At 42.1% G+C, this 23626-nt stretch overlaps 1 protein-coding gene across 17 annotated transcripts in view; it reads right to left on the reverse strand.

Moving 5' to 3' along the window:
* The window catches only part of DLG1 (discs large MAGUK scaffold protein 1), a 451639-nt gene that overhangs the window by 216691 nt on the left and 211322 nt on the right, over nucleotides 1–23626 (reverse strand). For 7 of the 17 annotated variants that reach the window (XM_077826699.1, XM_077826691.1, XM_077826698.1 and 4 more), the window contains one exon: nucleotides 14683–14739. The exons of the other annotated variants lie outside the window; for them this stretch is intronic. In XM_077826699.1, coding sequence (XP_077682825.1) covers nucleotides 14683–14739 — 57 coding nt within the window. The remainder of the gene's footprint in view (nucleotides 1–14682; nucleotides 14740–23626) is intronic. 17 annotated transcript variants of the gene reach the window in all.

Consider the following 23626-nt stretch of genomic DNA (forward strand, 5'->3'; position numbering starts at 1 on the left):
TTTTCTCTGTGTTTAAACAGTTCATTCCCACTTCATCTGACTACAGGGGCTTAAAGTGACTTAAGCACTGATTTTGATAAATTCAAGAGTGAATCCTGTAGTCTGTTGTACTCTTTTTTCCCCGCTAATGTCAATCCTTAAGTGAATTCAATTATATGAAGGCATGGGTGAGGACTTCATCTGACACTGTATTGAGGAAAGCAATGTGTGGGAGTGATATAAAGAGAAGGAAAATTCAGATTAAAAAGTAAATACCACCTTTATAGACATCATAGGCAGATGGAAGGTTTGAGTTGAAGAGAAAAGGAGTACTTGTGGCACCTTAGAGACTAACCAATTTATTTGAGCATAAGCTTTCGTGAGCTACAGCTCACTTCATCGAAAGCTTATGCTCAAATAAATTGGTTAGTCTCTAAGGTGCCACAAGTACTCCTTTTCTTTTTGCGAATACAGACTAACACGGCTGTTACTCTGAAACCTGAGTTGAAGAAACAAGCCAAAGAGGAGGAGTTGTGTTTGAAGATGATCCTTTTGCCCAAATGAAGCACTGTTTAACAAAAAGAAAAGGAAAGGCACTGAATGCATCCGAGGAAGTGAGCTGTGGCTCACGAAAGCTTATGCTCAAATAAATTGGTTAGTCTCTAAGGTGCCACAAGTACTCCTTTTCTTTTTGCTAATACAGACTAACACGGCTGCTACTCTGAAAACTGTTTAACAGTTAGCTGGTTGGAAGTTGAGACAAAGTCACAACTTTCTAGGAGAGTAAAGGTTCATTAAAAGGCATTGAAAGATCTGTATGACATTGACAGCTAAGTAGTGTACGACTGAGATCTTATTATTCCGTGAATCATGTTGTTTGAGTGTGCTTCTAAAATTGTCAGTTTAATGAGCAACTACTTGTTAATGCCAATTCCTTGTTGCAATACAAGATGTTTTCCTCTATAATATTTTTAAATAGGCTGGTCACAGTTAATGCCATTTTCAAAGATACTATATTAAGTTCTAACTGTCATTTTACTACTTTACTTTCAATTGCTTCAAAGCTGATTCATTACACAGATTTTGCCACTTCTTTAGTCTTCCTCTGTTTCTCAAATCTGGGTTCAAAGATGCCCATTCTACAGAAAGCTTATCACAAAGCTTTGAACGATTTGATCACCTCAAAGATCACAAGGCCTAACTTTAGCCTTAACTTTGCTAGATTTTACGGTATTGTGACACAGCCTGGCCAGAGGGCAGCAGGAGAGTGTTAGACGGGAGCCTTATTCTCTGCAGAAGGAAGAAAGTTTGCTATAGATTAATTAAAGCACCTGAAGCCAATTAAAGCACCTGAAGCCAGTCACCTGATAAAAAACCCCTGCTTCAGTCAGACAAGAGGAGGAGTTGAAGCAGAGTGGTTTGATGCTGGAGCAGAGGGCAGTTTGGAGGGAAACAGAGGAGAGTTTGGAGAAGTGCTGCAGTGGGCTAAGACCACCAAGACACCAGGTAAAGGGACACCTGGTTTGTGCAGAGGGAGGGCAGGAAGCCCCACAAGCTGAAGGACAGGACAGGGAAGTAGCCTAAGGGAAGGAACCGCTAGTTTAAGTGGTTTACCACTATCCCTACGGCCCCTGGAATGGGACCCGGAGTAGAGGGCGAACCTGGGTCCCTCCCTCTCCACTCCCCTCCTCTAGAACACTAGTGGGGTAGTTAATACCCCAGTTCAGGAGCAAGAAACGGTGCCCTGAACCCCCACCCAAGAAGAGAAAGTGTGAGACCCATCATAGTAGTGCTGGCAATTTGCCGCACGTGGTGTCCGGGGTGGGATCTATGTGCTGGGGACTTAAACCAGGGTTAGCCAAAACCCTCCTCCCTAAGATGGACGACATGGTCAAGGCCCTAATACAAGCCACTGCAGCCCAGCAGCAGGCTATCTGGGTCCAAGCAACTGCCCAACAGGAGGCAACTTGGATGCAGCAGGAGACTAATCGTCTGATGAGTAAGGCTGCCCAGGACCAAACCAATGACCCGCTGTATGCAAATGTGAGGGAGGAGGTAGTGGAAGTTCTCAAGGTTCCTCCCCCACTCTGAACTCTAGGGTACAGATGTGGGGACCTGCACGAAAACCTCCTAAACTTGCTTTCATCAGCTTAGGTTAAAACTTCCCCAAGGTACAAATTAATTTTATCCTTTGTCCTTGGAATATCCACTGCCACCACCAAACTCTAACTGGGTTTACTGGGAGACGCAGTTTGGACACGTCTTTCCCCCCAAAATCCTCCCAACCCTTGCACCCCACTTCCTGGGAAAGGTTTGGTAAAAATCCTCACCAATTTGCATAGGTGACCACGGACCCAAACCCTTGGATCTGAGAACAATGAAAAAGCATTCAGTTTTCTTACGAGAAGACTTTTAATAGAAATAGAAGTAAAGGAATCATAGAATCATAGAATATCAGGGTTGGAAGGGACCTCAGGAGGTCAACTAGTCCAACCTCCTGCTCAAAGCAGGACCAATCCCCAATTAAATCATCCCAGCCAAGGCTTTGTCAAGCCTGACCTTAAAAACTTCTAAGGAAGGAGATTCTACCACCTCCCTAGATAATGCATTCCAGTGTTTCACCACCCTCCTAGTGAAAAAGTTTTTCCTAATATCCAACCTAAACCTCCCCTACTGCAACTTGAGACCATTACTCCTTGTCCTGTCCTCTTCTAACACTGAGAATAGTCTAGAACCATCCTCTCTGGAACCACCTCTCAGGTAGTTGAAAGCAGCTATCAAATCCCCCCTCATTCTTCTCTTCTGCAGACTAAACAATCCCAGTTCCCTCAGCCTCTCCTCATAACTCATGAGTTCCAGACCCCTAATCATTTTTGTTGCCCTTCGCTGGACTCTCTCCAATTTATCCACATCCTTCTTGTAGTGTGGGGCCCAAAACTGGACACAGTACTCCAGATGAGGCCTCACCAATGTCGAATAGAGGGGAACGATCACGTCCCTGTAAAATCACCCCTGTAAAATCAGGATGGTAGATACCTTACAGGATAATTAGATTCAAAACATAGAGAATCCCTCTAGGCAAAACCTTAAGTTACAAAAAAGACTCACAGACAGAAATAGTCATTCTATTCAGCACAATTCTTTTCTCAGCCATTTAAAGAAATCATAATCTAACGCATACCTAGCTAGATTACTTACTAGAAGTTCTAAGACTCCATTCCTGGTCTATCCCCGACAAAAGCAGCATACCAACAGACACACAGACCCTTTGTTTCTCTCCCTCCTCCCAGCTTTTGAAAGTATCTTGTCTCCTCATTGGTCATTTTGGCCAGGTGCCAGTGAGGTTACCTTTAGCTTCTTAACCCTTTACAGGTGAGAGCATTTTTCCTCTGGCCAGGAGGGATTTTGAAGGGGTTTACCCTTCCCTTTATATTTATGACAGAAGTAAATGGCGTACCCGTGCAAGGAAAGACCAAAGGCCCAAGGCCATATTACGTGCTCAAACGCAATCTGTGGTACAGGATAGTGCAAATAAGAAGGGAAGAAGTAGAGCAACTATTATTCCCACGGAAATACACAAGGGCAGTACCAGAGTTAGCTCAGAGTCACCTATTTGGGGGACATCTAGGAGTAGACAAGACACTGGATAGAGTCCTAAGAAGGTTTTATTGGCCAGGAATACATGCAAAGGTCCAGCGCTATTGTGCCTCCTGCCCTGAATACCAGTTGCATAGCCCCTGACCTCACTTGCAGGCCCCATTAGTACCTTTGCCTATTATTGAAATCCCTTTCGAGAGGATAGCCATGGACATAGTGGGCCCACTGGAAAGATCGGCACAGGGCCACCGAAACATACTAGACATCCTTGACTACGCCACGTGGTATCCAGAAGCCATCCCTTTAAGAAACCCCACATCCAAGGCAATAGCAAAAGAACTACTCCAGGTTTTTGCCAGAGTGGGCATCCCTAAGAAGATCCTGACAGACCAAGGAACCCCCTTCATGTCAAAATTAATGAAAGACTTATGTACCTACTCTGCATCCAGGCCATACGGACCTCAGTCTACCATCCACAAACAGATGGACTGGCCAAGCGGTTTAACTGTACCCTTAAAAGTATGATCTGGAAGGTGGTAGCACAGGACGGAAAAGACTGGGATACCCTTCTACCGTATCTAATGTTTGCTACATGGGAAGTCCCCCAGGCGTCCACTGGTTTCTCTCCCTTTGAACTACTACACAGACACCACCCACGCGGAATATTAGATATTGCCAAGAAAGATTGAGAAGAACAACCCAACCCAGGAACGAATGTCACTGAGCACGCAACACAGATGAGAGAGCAAATAACTCAAGTAACCCCTATAGGACGAGAACATTTGGAAAAAGCACAAGAGGCCCAGCAGACATATTACAACCGTCGGCCGAAAGTACGGAGATTTCAGCCAAGGGAACGGGTGATGGTGCTAGTGCCGACAGCAGAAAGAAAACTCCTAGCCAGCTGGCATGGACCATATGAGATACTGGAAGCCCTTGGGGAGGTGGACTATAAGGTCAGACAACCAGACCACCAAAGGCCAGAGCAAATCTACCACATCAACTTACTGAAGCCCTGGCGTGACCGGTCATTCGGGGAGCTCCACCCCAGACAGACGACCCACAGGGGCAGGTGAAGATATCTCCTGAGTTAACTCCAGAACAACGAACAGAGGTCATTGATATGATCTAATGGAACCAAGACCTGTTCTGTACACAGCCGGGCTGTACAACACTGGTCCAACATCATATTGTCACCAGTCCCAGAGTAAAAGTGACAATACGACTGTACCAAATACCGGAAGCTAAAGGGAAGAAATTAGGACAGAAGTGAAGAAGATGTTGGAACTCAGGGTTATTGAAGAATCCCATAGCCAGTGGTCCAGCCCTATCGTCCTAGTCCCCAAGCCTGACGGCATCCTGAGGTTTTGCAACGACTTCCAGAAATGGAATGAAGTATCCCAATTCGATGCCTATCCGATACTATGCATTGACGAGCTAGTTGATCAGTTAGGCAAGGCCCGATACCGAACCACTCTGGACCTGACCAAAGGATATTGGCAAATTCCCCTGGCTGAGAATGCCAAGGAAAAGACTGCCTTCTCTAAACCCGATGGACTGTTCCAGTACACTGTCCTCCCTTTCAGACTCCATGGGGCCCCTGCAACATTCCAACAACTTATGGACAAATTGCTGCAACCCCATGCCAAGTATCCCGCTGCCTATCTAGATGACAGTCATCCATAGCCCTGACTGGGAAATGCACCTAGGAAAAGTAGAAATGGTGCTAGATGCCCTGCGGAAGGCCGGCCTCACTGCCAACCCTCTCAAGTGCGTGATAGGACTAGCTGAGGCCATATACGTCGGGTATGTAGTAGGGAGAGGTTTGGTGAAACCCCAATGAAACAAAGTGGAGGCAACACAAGGTTGGCCTCAACCAGTCCGCAAAAAGCAGGTCAGAGCATTTCTAGGGATAGTAGGATACTATCGGAGATTCATACCTCATTTCGCCACAAGACCAGGGCCATTGACAGATTTGATAAAGGCTCACGGCCCTGAGATAGTAAAGTGGACTGATGCGGCAGACGGAGCATTTGCAGATGTAAGGACAGCCCTTTGCTGCCATTCAGTACACACAGCCCCAGACTTTGAGAGGGAATTCATCCTATAAACAGATGCCTCAGAGGTAGGGGTGGGAGCCGTCCTTTCGCAGATGGTAGGGGAGGAGGAACACCCGATCTTGTACCTCAGCTGGAAACTCCTCCCCAGGGAACAAAAGTACGCAGCCGTTGAAAAGTAATGTCTAGTGGTAAAATGGGCTATGGAGACCTCTCTGCTACTACCTACTGGGGTGGCGGTTTACCCTTGTGACAGACCACGCCCCACTCCAGTGGATGCACAGAAACAAGGAGAAGAACGCAAGGGTGACTAGGTGGTTCCTATCCCTGTAGCCTTTCCATTTCCGGGTACAGCATAGGGCCGGAAACAAACACGGCAACGCTGATGGCCTATCACAACAGCACTACCTCTCGTCCCAAGTAGTCCAACCCCAGGGTGTTGTGCAGGGGAGCGGGATATGTGATACAGCATGGCCAGAGGGCAGCAGGAGAGTGTTAGACGGGAGCCTTATTCCCTCTAGAGGGAAGAAAGTTTGCTACAGATTAATTAAAGCACCTGAAGTCAATTAGAGCACCTGAAGCCAGTCACCTAATAAATCTCCCCTGCTTCAATCAGACAAGACGAGGAGTTGAAGCAGAGTGGATTGGTGTTGGAGCAGAGAGCAGTTTGGAAGGAAGCAGAGGAGAGTTTGGAGAAGTGCTGTGGTGGCCTAAGACACCAGGTAAAGGGACACGTGGTTTGTGCAGAGGGAGGGCAGGAAGCCCCACAAGCTCAAGGGCAGGAGAGGGAAGTAGCCCAGGGGAAGGAACTGCTAGTTCAAGTGGTTTACTGCTATCTCTAGGGCTGGGCTGGGACCCAGAGTAGAGGGCAGGCCCAGGTCCCTCCCGCTCCACTCTCCTCCTCTAGGACACTAGTGGGGCTGCTAATATCTCAGTTCAGGGGCAAGAAACAGTGCTCTTAACCCTTCCCCCACCCCCAAGAAGAGAAAGTGCAAGACCCATCATATTAGTGCTGGCAATTTGCCACAGTATTTAAGACAGTATTCTCATCTATTGTATTACTTGTTTTCTATTTTGGAGGTCTCAGTCTTCCTGTATAGTGTTAGATATCTTTCTTTTGTAGCCATTGTTTTCATGACATTTGTAAAGGGACTTTTTCCTGTTGTCATATTTCTGTTGAATGCTGCAGAACTCTGTTCATAATTCAGCTACACAGACAAATACCATTCTATCACGGACAATTATGAGGTTTAAATTTTCCTACTTTTCTGATGTCTGCAAATATCAAGACTATGTCTGTATAACAGTATATACAGTATACAGTATATAAAATTAGTATAATTTTTAATTAAACACGTATGACTAATATTTTGGTTATGTTCTTAGAGATTCCTATTGATTTATCTTATTTGCTATGTCTACAGATCAACTATTTAAAGTATATCTCCAGAATGTACCGAGAGCTGCTTTTTCATTTTAATTTCAAAATTGAGTGTTCACATTAACTCAGTTGGTAACTTGTCAGTTTTACTTGTTGATTATTATAAACATGTGACATTTCACTCCTTGGCTAAAATCCATGAAGTACTCTTATTAGAATATAATACTACTGTAATGTCCATCTCACTAGGCTTCCTCCTCCATCAGTGCTCTTCAGTATATTTGGGTTCACACAACTAACCTCATTGCTCAGATATGGATATTTTCATGGTTAGCCATTACTTTCATACCTTTCCTAATTACTGACATGTTCAATTAAGTTTAACATTTATCAGTGGATTATTAAATTCCACATACCATTTCATCATTTCATCTGCACAATCTACTTCGCATTCTATTAATAATTTATCATTAGCTTCCTTCTTTGCTTCCATTTTCTGGGTATCACGGATTTCCTTTTCTTCCTTGGAAAGCTCTTCCAAGAGACAATTGTTTTTAAATATTTTGGATTGTTTACATTTTAGCTGATAGTAATGAATATAAATAAGAAGTTAGGAATTATAGAAAATTAATAAGAGAAGCCAAGGGACACTAGGAGAAACCTATGACTAGCAAAGTTAAGGACAATAAGGGAGTTGTTAAAAAAATATATTAGGAACAAAAAAACTCCTGACAACGGTATTCATCCATTACTTGGTGGAAATGGTAATATTATCCGTAATAATGCAGAAAAGCCAGAGATGGCCATTAAATATTTCTGTTTTTTCATTTGGGAAAAAATCAGATGATACAGTCTCATCATATGGTGAGGACAACACTCTTTCCATTTAATTAGCAGCTCTGGAGGGCATTAAACAGAAGCTACTAAACATAGGTTTCAGAGTAACAGCCGTGTTAGTCTGTATTCGCAAAAAGAAAAGGAGTACTTGTGGCACCTTAGAGACTAACCAATTTATTTGAGCATGAGCTTTCGTGAGCTACAGCTCACTTCATCAGATGCATACCGTGGAAACTGCAGCAGACTTTATATATACACAGAGAATATGAAACAATACCTCCTCCTACCCCACTGTCCTGCTGGTAATAGCTTATCTTCAGGTTAGGCCATTTCCAGCACGCAATCACAGACATGAAGGTCACTATCTTAAAACAAAAAAACTTCAAATCCAGACTCCAGAGAGAAACTGCTGAATTGGAATTCATTTGCAAATTGGATACTATTAATTTAGGCTTAAATAGAGACTGGGAATGGCTAAGTCATTATTCAAGGTAGCCTATTTCCTCTTGTTTTTTTCCTACCCCCCTCCCCCCAGATGTTCTGGTTTAACTTGGATTTAAACTTGGAGAGTGGTCAGTTTGGATGAGCTATTACCAGCAGGAGAGTGAGTTTGTGTGTGTATGGGGGTGGGTTTTTGGAGGGGGGTGAGGGAGTGAGAGAACCTGGATTTGTGCAGGAAATGGCCTAACTTGATTATCATGCACATTGTGTAAAGAGCTGTCACTTTGGATGGGCTATCACCAGCAGGAGAGTGAATTTGTGTGGGGGGGTGGAGGGTGAGAAAACCTGGATTTGTGCTGGAAATGGCCTAACCTGAAGATTACTTTAGATAAGCTATTACCAGCAGGACAGTGGGGTAGGAGGAGGTATTGTTTCATATTCTCTGTGTATATATAAAGTCTGCTGCAGTTTCCACGGTATGCATCTGATGAAGTGAGCTGTAGCTCACGAAAGCTCATGCTCAAATAAATTGGTTAGTCTCTAAGGTGCCACAAGGACTCCTTTTCTTTCTACTAAAGATAGACATTTTTAAATTAGCTGGTCCAGACAACTTGCACCCAAATCTTAACAAGTTTAAAAGAGCTGACTGAGGTTGTTGCTGGATCACAATTGTAGTTATCACAGTTCAAGAAGGATGTTGTTAAACTGGAGAGGGTTCAGAGAAGAGCCACAAGAACCCTTCAATTATTAGAAAGCATGCCTTATAGTGATAAACACAAGGAGCTCAATCTATTTAGCTTAACAAAGAGACTGTTAAAAGGTGACATGATGATAGTCTATATGTACCTACATGGGGAAATAATATTTACCAACAGGCTCTTCAATTTAGCAGAGAAAGGTGTAACATGAGCCAATGGCTGGAAGTTGAAGCTACACAAATTCAGACTGGAAATAAGGCATACATTTTAAACAGTGAGCATAATTAATCATTGGAATAATTTATCAAGTGTCATGGTGGATTCTCCATCACAGACAATTTTTAAATCAAGATTGGATGCTATTCTAACTGATATGTTCTAGGACTTATTTTGGGGAAGTTCTATGGCCTATGTAATACAGGAAGGCAGACTAAATTATCATAACGGTCCCTTTGGGCCCAAATCATCTATGAATCTAGATTTAGTTGTTGTTTTAACATTAAGTGGATGACTTGAATGTTAAGTCAATTTCCATTGCTACTGAAACACAGTTTTGTTTAATATTATAAAGCCCCATGGCACATTAGATTGGCTTTCAAGGTACGTTAATACAAAATAGTAATTACTATCTTAAGTGCATTTCCTATATTCTTAACACCCTAAAAATCACAGCTTGAAAAACATTAGCTAAAACTAAACCCCTCCATAACATTTATGCAAAACTGTCATCATATAAAAAAACATACAGCATTTGTAAACACTGCCACAGCCCAGTACCTGAGATACCAGTTTTCTCAATACTTAAAAGGCAAAGTAACTATTGAAACTTGGCAATTTAAAATAAAATGGTGACCACAGTACTGCATGCACATATTCTTCATTTAAAATGTGAGAGACAACAGTATTGATAATTATTTGTTCTTTGTAGAAAAATGTGTACATTATATTGAAATTGTTTCTATTCCATATGAAAATGCTTTTCTTTTTACCTCTTACATTTTGCATTAAATGTTAAAAATAAAGGCTAGGATTTTCACAGGAGCCTACTGCCATAATTTCAAAGGTTTAAGGCAAGAAAAGACCATTAGATCATCTAGTCTGACCTCCTGTACAGCACAGACCATTATATTTCATCCAAATATCCCTGTACTAAGCCCAACAAGTTTAGACAACAGTATTTTGGTCCTCAGGAGTCTAAATTGTGTGCCCAACCCACCGCTCACACAGGCCATAGACTTTCTAACAGAAACTGGATCAAAGCATATTGAACATATTTTCTAGTTCAAACAGAAATTATTTAAGGGAAGTCCTACAGCCTGGATTCTAGCTTTTCTTATTGGCTACATCTACACTGCAGACCTCTTGTGGCAGTGTCTAATGTAAGTGTAGCTACACACCACAGTGAAAAGTAGGCTGTGTCCACACTGCAGTGTGTAATCAGGTCAATGAAAGGCTCTGGCAGGGAAAGGCAGCAAGAAAAGGCTCAGCAGAGGGGAAGTTCCTGGAACCTTTCCCCACTGCCTCCCTTTGCCAGAGTCTTTCACTGCAGCAGGTAAAGGCTCTGGCAGCTCCCCATTACTGGAGAAGCCGCTGAAGTCTTTTCCCACTGCCGGAATCTATCATAAATTTAGGGTAAAAACATGATAGGGACGTTATAATTATCCAAGCACTACAAACTCATGACATTCAAAGTTAAGGGGTTACATTAAATCCAAACATATTAAGATACGTAAACACACAGTAAATGTGCCAAATAACCCAAATTCCACCCTATAGTGACAACATAAGGAGAAAAAAAATGAGTTTAAAATCCAGTTTCTTTCACTCTAGATATCGAAACACTATTATGAACCAAGGTTTCAGAGTAACAGCCGTGTTAGTCTGTATTCGCAAAAAGAAAAGGAGTACTTGTGGCACCTTAGAGACTAACCAATTTATTTGAGCATAAGCTTTGTAGCTCACGAAAGCTTATGCTCAAATAAATTGGTTAGTCTCTAAGGTGCCACAAGTACTCCTTTTCTTATGATGAACTAATTATAATTAGATGTTTATTGTACTGTTTTACTACTGGGTGTATTAATTTTGCATTACCATACTTCAACACATTTTGACCTTAGCCAGGAATAGTGCTTGAAACACTAGAACAGCTGAGCAGAGTGTTGCGTGAATACTGTGCTCCCCGCTGAATGAGACTGTAGAGAAAGAACAGGTAGGGGTTTTTTTACACCTGAAATCAATAAGCAGAAGAGGAAACAGATACTTAAGTTACTAAGCTGAGAACCTTGGCTTCCACATGTAACTGTGATCAGGGAATCTTATGTCTCCAGAGAAAGGGCTGTTTGTGAGACATGATTATAACTTAAGGGAGCAATTACTGATAAAAAGAGATCAAACCTTGGAGAAATGCGTCCAAATAGCAAAGGCTGTTAAACTAACCAAGGAAAGGATCAAAACAATAACAGCCACCAATACAGAAAAAGTACACATACTCAAGCCAAAAGAACTTAAGGGGCAGGACAGAGACAGACCAACAGAGAGTGGAGGTATCATAGTCTAGAATATGTACTGGAAAAATGTCCAGACTATGGGCAATGGTGCAAGGAGGGTGGGAAACCAATCTACCAAAGAAAAATTCCAGCAGTTCATGCTGTGACACAAGAAACAGAAACTATCTTCAGTGTGACCATGGTAAATCCGAAGTCTCTCAATGTACATGCACTGGAGAAAGCAACTATCAGCTATTCAACCTCCATATTTGCAAATATTCTATTAGATCAATAACAAATGTGGCTCCAGATGAATTGTGAAACAACCTGCAACGTAGTTCAAGGCAGGGCAGTGCAAGCCATAGATTTGGTTGCAGGACAGCACGAGAAAATCCTCAACATGACAGAGAACAGGACAGATTCTAACGACATAAAAGGTCATATTCCAAGGAGATATACATTTAAAGGACAAGCTTAAGTTGGAAGTGGCATTCCTATGTGCAACCCATGAGAATATCAAAACACAAAACTGCATTACCCCTTGTGGAGCCACACAAGAAGGAACTGGAATACCTGCAAACAAGAAGCATCATTTGCCCCACTGAAACTAGCACAGAGTTCATCAGCAGCCTAGTAGAGGTACAACAACCTTCAGGTAAAAAGGAGGTACAAAAACTGAGAAACTGTATCCCTTGGAGCACGGAAAAGCTCACTTACCCATGACCAACAACCAGGGTGGATTTGATTTAAATCACTAGTCAGGAAGACTTGATTTAATCAGGGATTTCTCCATAAAAGTGCATTCTCGTTGGTTGTTATAAACTTAATATACATTCTTCATAACTTAGAGATAGATGCAGGTTTCGTTTTTAGAAGCTACACACTATACATTTTTAAGTGATTTACTCTGAAAACTTTTCAAACTAGTTTTACAGCTATATCACAAAATGAATGATTGGTTATTTCATTTACCAAAGGTAATTGAAGCAGATATTTATGAAGTCATTGGGAGATGAACTATCTCCAATTCAACAGGTTAATCATTAATATTTGGAAGATTTTCTTGCCATGCTGTTTTGGGAGGAGATCACCACCAAACATACATTTAAATTGTTTTATTTAACTAAAACAACAACGTTATGTATTCTGGATTTTTTTCTTCAACAGCAAACATAATATTTTAAAAAAACAAGCATATGAATTTTTGAATTTAAACATTCAAGTTCTTTAAAATCAGGTTTGTTTTTGTTCAAATTGTTTTTAACTAAAATAGTTAAATGAAATATTAAAAAAAAAAAAATCAACTATGTCAGCCAGGTCAACACGAGAAACTTTAAATATTGGCTTCTGCAGCTAACTCAGTCGTCTTCACCTTAATTTTCCTGTCTGTTCGTAATCTGAAAAAGAAAAACCAGCTTTCCTGCTTTTTCGGGTCCCAAATAATTTCTCAATTTGGAATGAATTACTCCAAAGCAAGAAAATATTTTTTCTACACTGGCAGAAGAAGCTACTGCTGTTAAAAGTGAGATTATTACTTCAATGGTCTCTGAATCCAAGTGCTTAAGTGATTTCCACCAGTTCACTAGTGTGTAACTTTCTTTAAAACATCATCAGCAAACATATATTTCTTGAATGGTTCACCCTTAGCTCTGAAGTTTATTATAGTTAGCATTATGGAGCGATGATTGCTGGATGTCCATGTCATAGCCAACTTCTCTTCTTCAGCAGTTAAGGTTTGACCTTGGTACTGAGTATTGAGATTATTTGCAAGAAAATGAGCTGGAGATAGTGCTTGTCCCACTCGTTTTTTTAATGTTTGTAATTTAACTCTGTCATTGCAGATTTCTCCTTTTAAGATCTCACTTGGTTCCTTCCAAATTTCAACGGCATCAGCAATAAAACAGCTATTTCCCTGCATTTTGTGCAAGGCTACAGAAATAGGCTTCGAAGTACTCAGCGTGTGTTCAATGTTTCTCTTAAGCCCATTGTTGAGAACTTTGACTGTGACAGTGCCATCTATTTTTTCACGACTTTGTTCACAAACTATCATCAGATTAGGCCAGCTCTTGATACAGTGCTCAGAACAGTCCACTACTGAGTTCCATCTCACATCTTGTGAGAGCGTTAGCTTGGTTCCTCCCACTTTTTTCAGAGCAGCTGCTGAAAAGTGGTTGTTATGGAAGCATTTTGCAATTTCAACAACATTAGCCTTTATTTCTGGAACACCGAAGTCTTTGGCTAGGAGGCGCATCAAATGAGCATTGCAACCATATGTTATTAGCTTGCGAATCTCTTCTAAATAATTTCTTCTCATATAGGATACATTTTTGGCATTGTCTGTGACCAAGCTGCGTACCTGACATTTGAAATTTTTTTTCAGTTTGTTATAGCTTTTACTGCAACTTCTTGTAAGTATTCTGCTGGGTGTGCATTTCCTGATTTATCAATTGTTTCTGTAAGGAAGACATTCCCTTCTTCTGTCGTCACACAAGCACATATTGTGGACATTACTCCATCCATCAAGACTCAGGTTAAAAATTTCACCCTCTAGACCTTTTGCATACTGCTCAATTTCTCTTTCATACACTTTATCCAACATATCCTGGTCTTAATGACTGAACCATGTTAATGAAGCATGGGTTCTCAATCATACAGAAAGAAGAATTTGTTGCATAAATAAATCAGGCAACTTTTTTCCTCAATTAACGCTTTTTGTAATCTGCTGGTTCTTATCACAAATTTATTATGGTTGTTTCTGGATGATGGAGATTTTTCTTCTTTTTGCTAGGTGATATACTGTGGCTATATGACATATATGGTGTGACTGAAAAACTATCATTGGCATATAACTCTGAAACTATAGAAAATGATGGTGATCTTGAAAGTGGATAGTCTTCAGAATCCTGTATGTTGAGGATGGATTCTCCTAAACTAAGTCAATGCAGTTATTTAATTATTATTACCACACTGCTCATTTAGTATTACTCATTGCATTCACTGACACTCAGTACTACTTTAAAGGTGAAACTGAAAAAGGAAGTTCTGCTTATTTCAGCTGTTTATTTTTTATCACAACTGCATCTAAAATGACAGGACCATAGAGTAACAACTACATTTCTTTGCTCAAACATGAGAATTCAAGAATAGTCCAGAAGGAAGACAGGCAGTCCTTAAGAAAGAACTATGAAATAGAAAAGTTTACCAACCTGAAGATCCTGCATGTTCAGACATGCTCCTTTCGTCGTCTTCAACACAGCTTCCTCCTGAGAAGGAACACTTCTCATGATGTTGTTTCATTCGGGCAACTGGGCCTTGCATTTCTTTGTTGCACTGTTTGCATTTTGCATGCATGCCTGTCTTACCCACAGGTAGAGGAACTTCATTAAAATACTCCCAAACTGGGTCTCTTTTATGGCTTTCTGCCATTATAGGTTTTCCCTTCTAGTGAGAGAATGGTATGGTAGATTTCAAATCAATGAAGGTTACACTCAGAAAGACCTCAAGACTTCTGGAATATGCTGCTCAAACAGCTTCACTTTTGTTTCTACTGCCTGTCCCTCCCTTCTCACATTTATCTCCAGACTTCTTCTCCTTGTCTAGATTTATTCTGCCCCCAACAATCTTCTATTCATTGAACTTTTTGAAACTTTGCACTTTTAGAGAGAGGTAAGGGATTGATTCTGTGTACACATTTGCAGAGGGACAATAGGGTTGAGGTCTGTTATTTCTCACCTCTATATATTATTTATTTATTTAAAAACATTTTTGCTGTTAACAAGCATATTATCCCTGGAGACACAAATCCACAGTTTGAGAACTGCAAAACTAAGCATCTCTGATGGTATCTTCTGGACTGAGCACTGAGTCCCATTGGGTAGATAAAAAGATTAACCTAAATAATCTATACAGAATCCCCTGGAACCCCATAAAATTGGGTCCCTAATCCACCAACTATTGGAACTCATTTACAAAACTTTTCTTAAACATTACATGAATATGTTGTTTCATACTATAGAATTAGAATTTATAATCCCTATTCCATGATGAGATCATCTTTGAGCTATAATGTATCTTAATTAAAACTATCTTTAGATAAGTCTTTTCCTCAAAAAGCCTTTTATCCAAAAAATCCAATTTAAATTAAAAAAAAATCAGATTTTTTTTAAATCATTGATTTTTATCCACCCTGCCCACAACTGAGGATATACCTGATATATCCAGCCACCTTAACCATCTATGGTACACATTTGGGCAGGAATAGCTTTGGCAATCAGTCCAGCCCCAGGGCTGTTGCAATGTAAATCTCTCTCCAGATGGAAGCTGTTCCATACCCCTAATCATTTTTGTTGCCCTTCTCTACACCTTTTCCAATTCTAATATATCTTTTAGGAGATGGGGTCACCAGAACTGCATGCAGTATCTAAGGTGTGAGCATACCATGGATTTATATTTTGAGATTATGATATTTTCTGTTATTATCTATTCCTTTCCTAACAGTTCCTAACATTCTATTAGCTTTTTTCATTGCCACTGCACATTTCTTAAAGCATTTGATCAAACTACCCACAATGACTCCAAGATCTCTTTCTTGAGAGGTAACAGCTAATTTAGACTCCATCATTTTGTATGTATAGTTGCGATTATGTTTCCAATGTGTATAACTTTGCATTTATCAACACTGAATTTCATCTACCATTTTGTTGCCCAGTCCCCCAGTTTTCTGAGATCCCTTTGTAAATCTGCAGTCTACTTTGGACTTAACTATCTTGAGTAATTTTGTATCCCTGAAAATCTTTCCACCTGACTGTTCAACCTCCTTTTCTAGATCATATTCATAAATGTTGAACAGCACATGTTGCTTTACAGATCCTTGGAAGACCCCTCTATTACCACTTTCCATTGTGAAAACTGACCATTTAGTCCTGCTTTTTGTTTCCTATCTTTTAACCAGTTACTAATCCACAAGAGACCTTCCCTCTGATCTCATTACTGCTTATTTTGCTTAAGTGACTCCGGAAAGGACCCTTGCCAAAGGCTTTCTGAAAGTCCAAGTACATGTTATCCACTGGGTCTCCCTTGTCCACGTGCTGGTTGACACCTTCAAAGAATTCTGAGATATTGTTGAGACCTGATTTCCCTTTACAAAAACCATGCTGACTCTTCACCAACATATTGTGTTCATTTATGTGTCTGACAATTCTGTTCTTTATTATAGTTTCTACCAATTTACCTGGTACTGAAGTTAGGCTGATTGGCCTGTAATTGCCAGGATCGCATCTGGAACCATTTAAAAAAAAAAATCAACATTGGCTATTCTCCAGTCACCTGATACAGGGACTGATTTAAGCTACAGGTTACATACCACATCTAGTAGTTCTGCAATTTCATAGGGGAGTTCTTTCAGAACTCTGGGGTGAATACCATCTGGTTCTGGTGACTTATTATTATTTTATCCATTTGTTCCAAAACCTCCTCTATCAACAACTCAATCTGGGACAATTCCTCAAATCTGTCACCTAAAAAGAATGACTTAAGTGTGGGAATCTCCCTCTCATCCACTGCAGTGAAGACTGATGTAAATAAGTCATTTAGTTGCTCCACAACTACTGTGTCTTCCTTGAGTGTTCCTTCTGCACCTTGATAAACCAGTGGCTTCACTAACTGTTTTGGCACGCTTCCTGCTTCCGATGTATTTTTTTTAAAAAATGGTTGTTTTGTCTTTTGCAGTTATTCTTCAAATTATTATTTGACCTCCCTAATTATACTTTTACACTTGACAGAGTTTATGCTCCTTTCTATTTTACTTAGTAGAATTTAACTTCCAATTTTAAAAGGATGCCTTCTTGACTGTAGGCATCTCTTTTACTCTGCTATTAAGCCATGATGGCCTTTTTTCAGTCCTCTGACAGTCTGTCTTTTTAATTTGGGGTATACATTTAGTTTGAGCATCTATTATGATTAAGGCTAAAATTATATCACAAATGTTATGGAATCTGGGACATTTTCTGCTCCAGCCCTGGGATGGTGGGGCTGGAGCTGTCAGCAAATGGGGTGCCCCATGAGTTCCCAACTGCCATGGGGGGACCCAGAGCTCCCAGCCGCCAGCCCCAGAGCTCTCAGCCGTCATGGGTGGTGTGGGCCCCCGGGACTCCCAGCCACCGCGGGCACCAGGGAGAACCCGGAGCCCCAGCCACCTCCCTCTCTCATGCAGCAGGGGTCAGGCTCAGCCCCATTTGGTCCCAGTTATTTTTTCGTAAAAGTCATAGACAGGTCATGGACTTATGTTAATTTTTAGTTATTGCCCATGACCTGTCTGACTTTTACTAAAAATAACTGTGACAAAATCTTAGCCTTAAATACGGTGTTTTTAAATAGTTTCCATGAAGCTTGCAGGCATTTCACTCTTGTGATTGTTCCTTTTAATTTAGAACATAAGAATGGCCATACTGGGTGACACCAAAGGTCCATCCAGCCCAGCATCCTGTCTACCGACAGTGGCCAAAGCCAGGTGCCCCAGAGGGAGTGAACCTAATAGGTAGCGATCTAGTGATCTCTCTCCTGCCATCCATCTCCACCCTCTGACAAACAGAGGCTAGGGATAAATAATTTCCATTTACTTCCTCATTTTTGTATAGTTCCCTTATTCGAAATTAAATGCAAAGGTGTCGTTTTCTTTGGTATCTGCCCCCTCTGAATGATGTTAAATGTAATTTACATTAGGGTTCCTGCTACTGAGTGGTCCAGCTGCCTTCACCTCTTAGACTGTCACCATCCTGGTCAAGTCATAAGCAGAATATTCCTACTATTATAATCTTATTATCAAGCATGGAATTTCTGTCCATAAAGATTCTATGGTGCAGTTTGATTCATTTATGATTTTTTTACTATTTGACTCTGCTTCCTTTCACATATAGTGCCACTCCTCCACCAATGTGGCCTATCTGTCATTCCTGTATATTTTGTACTGTGCTATTACCATGTCCCATTGATTATCATTGTTGTACCAAGTTTTTTTGATGCCTGTTATATCAATTTCCTCCTTTAATACCAGGCACTCTAGTTCACCCATTTTAGTATTTAGACTTCTTGCTTTTGTATATAAGTACTTGTGCATTTTGTCAATATTCAGTTGCTTGCCTCTCTGTGACATAACTGATTGGGACTCTTTCATTTGTCTATTTCTCTTCAGCTCCTACCTCTACTTTCTCAACTTCTATTCTCTCCTTTTACTAGGATATAGAGAATCCCCTTCAATAAATCCTCCCCGAAGGAATGTCACTGTATGAACCATGTGCTCCTCTTCACCTGTCAGCTTTCCCCTAGCTCTTAGTTTAAGAACTCCTCTTTTACCTTTTTAATTTTATATGCCCACAATTTGGTTCCATTTTGGTTTAGGTGGAGCCAGCCCTTCCAGTGTAGGCTCCTCCTTTCCCAAAAGGTTCCCCACTTCCTAATAAATCTAAATCCCTCCTCTCAACACCATCAACTCATCCATGCATTGAGACCCTGCAGTTCTACCTATCTAACTGGCTCTCTGAATGGAACTGGAAGCTTTTTAGAGAATACCATGGAGGTCCTAGACTTTAATCTCTTACCGTGCAGCCTAAATTTGGTTTCCAGGACCTCTCTTACCTTTCCCTATGTCACTGGTTCCATGATCACTGGTTCCTCCCTAGTACTGCACATAAGTATATCTACATGTCTTAAAAGCTCTGCAATCTTAGCATCCAGCAGGCAATTCACCATGTGGTTCTCTCAGTCATCACAAACCCAAACTATCTCTATATTTCTAATAATCGAATCCTGCATTACTATTACTTGTCTCTTCCTAATAACTGAGATAACCTCTCCTGGAGGGTTATACTCAGTATGAGAGGATATCATGATACCTGAAAGGAGGGTCCCAACTACGGGATGGTTTCCCTTTGCTCCAGCTTTTCCTTCCCCAAGACTTTCAACAGCACAGAGTCAGTTACACTAGGGGTGGGATATAAGAATGGCCATACTGGGTCAGACCAAAGGTCCAACAAGCCCAGTATCCTGTCCTCTGACAGTGGCCAATGGCGGGTGCCCCAAAGGGAATGAACAGACAGGTTATCATCAAGTGATTGATGCCCTATCACCCAATCCCAGTTTCTGGCAAACAGAAGCTAAGGACACCATTCCTGCCCATCATGGCTAACAGCCATTGATGGACCTATCTTCCATGAATCTATCTAGCTCCCTTTTGAACCCAGTTATAGTACTGGCTTTCACAACACCCCCTAGCAAGAGCCTGTACTTGGTCTCGGAAGGCCACGAGTTGCTTCCACCAAATGCGCACATATGCCACCTACCCACAAGGCAGGTAATCATACACGCTATATCCAGGTAAACAAAGCCATCAAGCTAATGAGCAGGGGAAAATACAGCCTAATGATCACAACAAGGAACAGATTCTGCACTCCAGGAAACCTTCCTGGCTCTTGAAACAGAGACAAAAGACCATGGGTCACATAAGGGGACAGACATTTCAATTATCCACCATTAGGGCTCTGTGTTTGTCATGGAGGTCGCGGAAGTCAGAGATTCCATGACTTTCTGCAATCTCTGTGACGTCTGCAGGAGCCAGTGTGGCTGACATCAGGGCCGCCCAAGCAGCTGACTCTGGGGCCAGCTGGTCAGGTGGCCCCAGCGAAAGGCAACCCTGAAGTGGCTCTGCAGCCAGCTGCTCTGGCACTGGCCACTGCTTGGGTGCCCCTGGCAACAGTCCGCATGTGGCCGGAGTAGCTGCTTCCCTGGGCAGCCCCTGGCAGTGGTGCCCGGGCGGCCAGTGCAACCACAGCCTGAGGTGGTCCCTGGATGGCTGGTGCAGACGCTTCCCCAGTCAGTCCCTGGCAGCGGTGACTGGGTGGCCGGAATAGCTGTTCCTCAGGCAGTCCCCGACAACTGGTGCTACGGCTGGCCCCGCGTTCCCCCCCAGAAGCAGCCCCTCAGGATGCCCCTCAACGGCAGCCCGTCGGGGTATTTACAGTATAAGTCATGAACAGGTCATTAGCCTGTGAATTTGTGTGTCTTGCCCATAACCTGTCCATGACTTTTACTAAAAATACCCATGACTAAATCATAGCCTTTATCCATCACTGAGGGGATGATAGCATACATCACCCTCTGAGCCTTTGAAAGCTGAATCCTCTTGGTCGGGAAGGCAAGAGTTGCTGGATTCATAGAAGATTAGGGTTGGAAGAGACCTCAGAAGGTCATCTAGTCCAACCCCTGCCTAAGACAGGACCAACACCAACTAAATCATCCCAGCCAGGGTTTTGTCAAGCTGGGCCTTAAAAACCTCTAAGGATAAAGATTCCACCACCTCCCTAGGTAAACCATTCCAGTGCTTCACCTTCCTAGTGAAACAGTGTTTCCTAATATCCAACCTAAACCACCCCCACTTCAACTTGAGACCTTTACTCCTTGTTCTGTCATCTGCCACCACTGACAACAGCCAAGCTCCATCCTCTTTGGAACCCTCCTTCAGGTAACTGAAGGCTGCTATCAAATCCCCCCTCATTCTTCTCGTCTGCAGACTAAACTAGCCAGGTTCCCTCAGCTTCTCCTCGTAAGTCATGTGCCCAGCCCCCTGATCATTTTCGCTGGCCTCCACTGGACTCTCTCCAATTTGTCCCCATACTTTCTTTAGTAGGGGGCCCCAAAACTGGAAGCAGTACTCCAGATGTGGCCTCACCAGTGCCAAATAATCATTTCCCTCGGTCTTCTGGCAATGCTCCTACTAATGCAGCCCAATATGCCATTAGCCTTCTTGGTAACGAGGGCACACTGCTGACTCATTTCCAGCTTCTCATCCACTGTAATCTCCAGGTCCTCTTCTGCAGAAGTGCTGCTTAGCCACTTGGTCCCCAGCCTGTAGTGATGCATGGGATTCTTCCGTCCTTGTTGAACCTCATCAGATTTCTTTTGGCCCAATCCTCCACTTTGTCTAGGTCACTTTAGATCCCACCCCTACCCTCCAGCGTATCTACCTCTGCCCCCAGTTTAGTGTCATCTGTGAACTTGCGGAGGGTGCAATCCATCCCATCATCCAGATAATTTATTAAAGATACTGAACAAAACCAGCTGCAGGACCAACCCCTGGGGCACTCTGCTTGATACCGGCTGACAATTAGTGATCAACAGCTTGATGTCTATCTGTTGAGCCCAACAATCTAGCCAGCTTTCTATCCACCTTCTAGTCCATTCATCCAATCCACACTTTTTTAACTTGCTGGCAATACTGTGGGAGATCGTATCAAAAGTGTTGCTAAAAGTCAAGATATATCACATCCACTGCTTCCCCCATATCCACAGAGCCAGTTATCTCATCATAGAAGGCAATCAGGTTGGCCAGGAATCACTTGCCCTTGGTGAATCCATGTTGATTGTTCCTGATCACCTTCCTCTCCTCCAAGTGCTTGAAAATGGTTTCCTTGACGACCTGCTCCATGATTTTTCCAGGGACTGAGGTGAAGCTGACCCGTCTGTAGTTCCCCGGGTTCTCCTTCTTCCCTTTTTTAAAGGACCTCCCCCAACTGCCAAGAGTTTTCAAAGATAATGGCCAATGGCTCTGCAATCACATCCGCCAACTCCCTCATCACCCTCGGATGCATTAGATCTGGACCCATGGACTTGTGCATGTCCAGCTTTTCTAAATAGTCCTTAACCACTGAGGGCTGATCATCTCCTCCCCATACTGTGTTGCCCAAGACAGCAGTGTGGGAGCTGATCTTATCTGTGAAGTCTGAGGCAAAAAAAGCATTGAGTACTTCAGCTTTTTCCACATCATCTGTCACTAGGTTGCCTCCCCCATTCATTAAGGGTCCCACACTTTCCTGGACCTTTTTCTTGTTGCTAACATACCTGTAGAAACCCTTTTTGTTACCCTTCACATCCCTTGCTAGCTGCAACTCCAGTTGTGTTTTGGCCTTCCTGATTACACCCCTGCATGCTCAAGCTATATTTTTATACTCCTCCCTAGTCATCTGACCAAGTTTCCACTTCTTGTAAGCTTCCTTTTTGTGTCGAAGTTCATTGAAGATTTCACTGTTAAGCCAAGCTGGTCGCTTGCCACATTTGCTATTCTTTCTGCACATCGAGATGTGCAGACTTAATGGAAGTGAGAAACATGCTTAGACAAGATTGTAACTTCCGGAAATTAACTTTTAGTCACTAGAAAACATGTTTTGTTTTGCTTGTAACTATACCAGTCTGTCTTATTCTTTTCAGAGTAACAGCCGTGTTAGTCTGTATTCTCAAAAAGAAAAGGAGTCCTTGTGGCACCTTAGAGACTAACCAATTTATTTGAGCATGAGCTTTCGTGAGCTACAGCTCACTTCATCAGATGCATACCGTGGAAACTGCAGCAGACTTTATATATACACAGAGAATATGAAACAATACCTCCTCCCACCCCACTGTCCTGCTGGTAATAGCTTATCTAAAGTGAGCAACAGGTTAGGCCATTTCCAGCACAAATCCAGGTTTTCTCACCCTCCACCCCCCACACAAATTCACTCTCCTGCTGGTGATAGCCCATCCAAAGTGACAACTCTTTACACAATGCACATTGTGTAAAGAGTTGTCACTTTGGATGGGCTATCACCAGCAGGAGAGTGAATTTGTGTGGGGGGTGGAGGGTGAGAAAACCTGGATTTGTGCTGGAAATGGCCTAACCTGTTGCTCACTTTAGATAAGCTATTACCAGCAGGACAGTGGGGTGGGAGGAGGTATTGTTTCATATTCTCTGTGTATATATAAAGTCTGCTGCAGTTTCCACGGTATGCATCTGATGAAGTGAGCTGTAGCTCACGAAAGCTCATGCTCAAATAAATTGGTTAGTCTCTAAGGTGCCACAAGGACTCCTTTTTCTTTTTGTCTTATTCTTGTTTAGTATCACCTAAACCTCTATTCTTTAATAAGTTAATAAACTTATTCTTGCTGTATTACAAAACAACCTCAGGGCTGTGCGTTAAACTGGAGGCGGAGTCCTCAGCTAGCCAAAAAGACTGGTGAATTCTCTGTCTCATCAGAGGAAGACAACTTAATTTCTGTGAAAGTCCACTGAGAGGGACTGAATACTCCAGGAAGACGTCCCTGGTAAACTCAGAAATGGGGATTCAC

The sequence above is a fragment of the Eretmochelys imbricata genome, chromosome 9 (assembly GCF_965152235.1).
Source record: "Eretmochelys imbricata isolate rEreImb1 chromosome 9, rEreImb1.hap1, whole genome shotgun sequence".
In the NCBI taxonomy this organism is placed as follows: domain Eukaryota; kingdom Metazoa; phylum Chordata; order Testudines; family Cheloniidae; genus Eretmochelys; species Eretmochelys imbricata.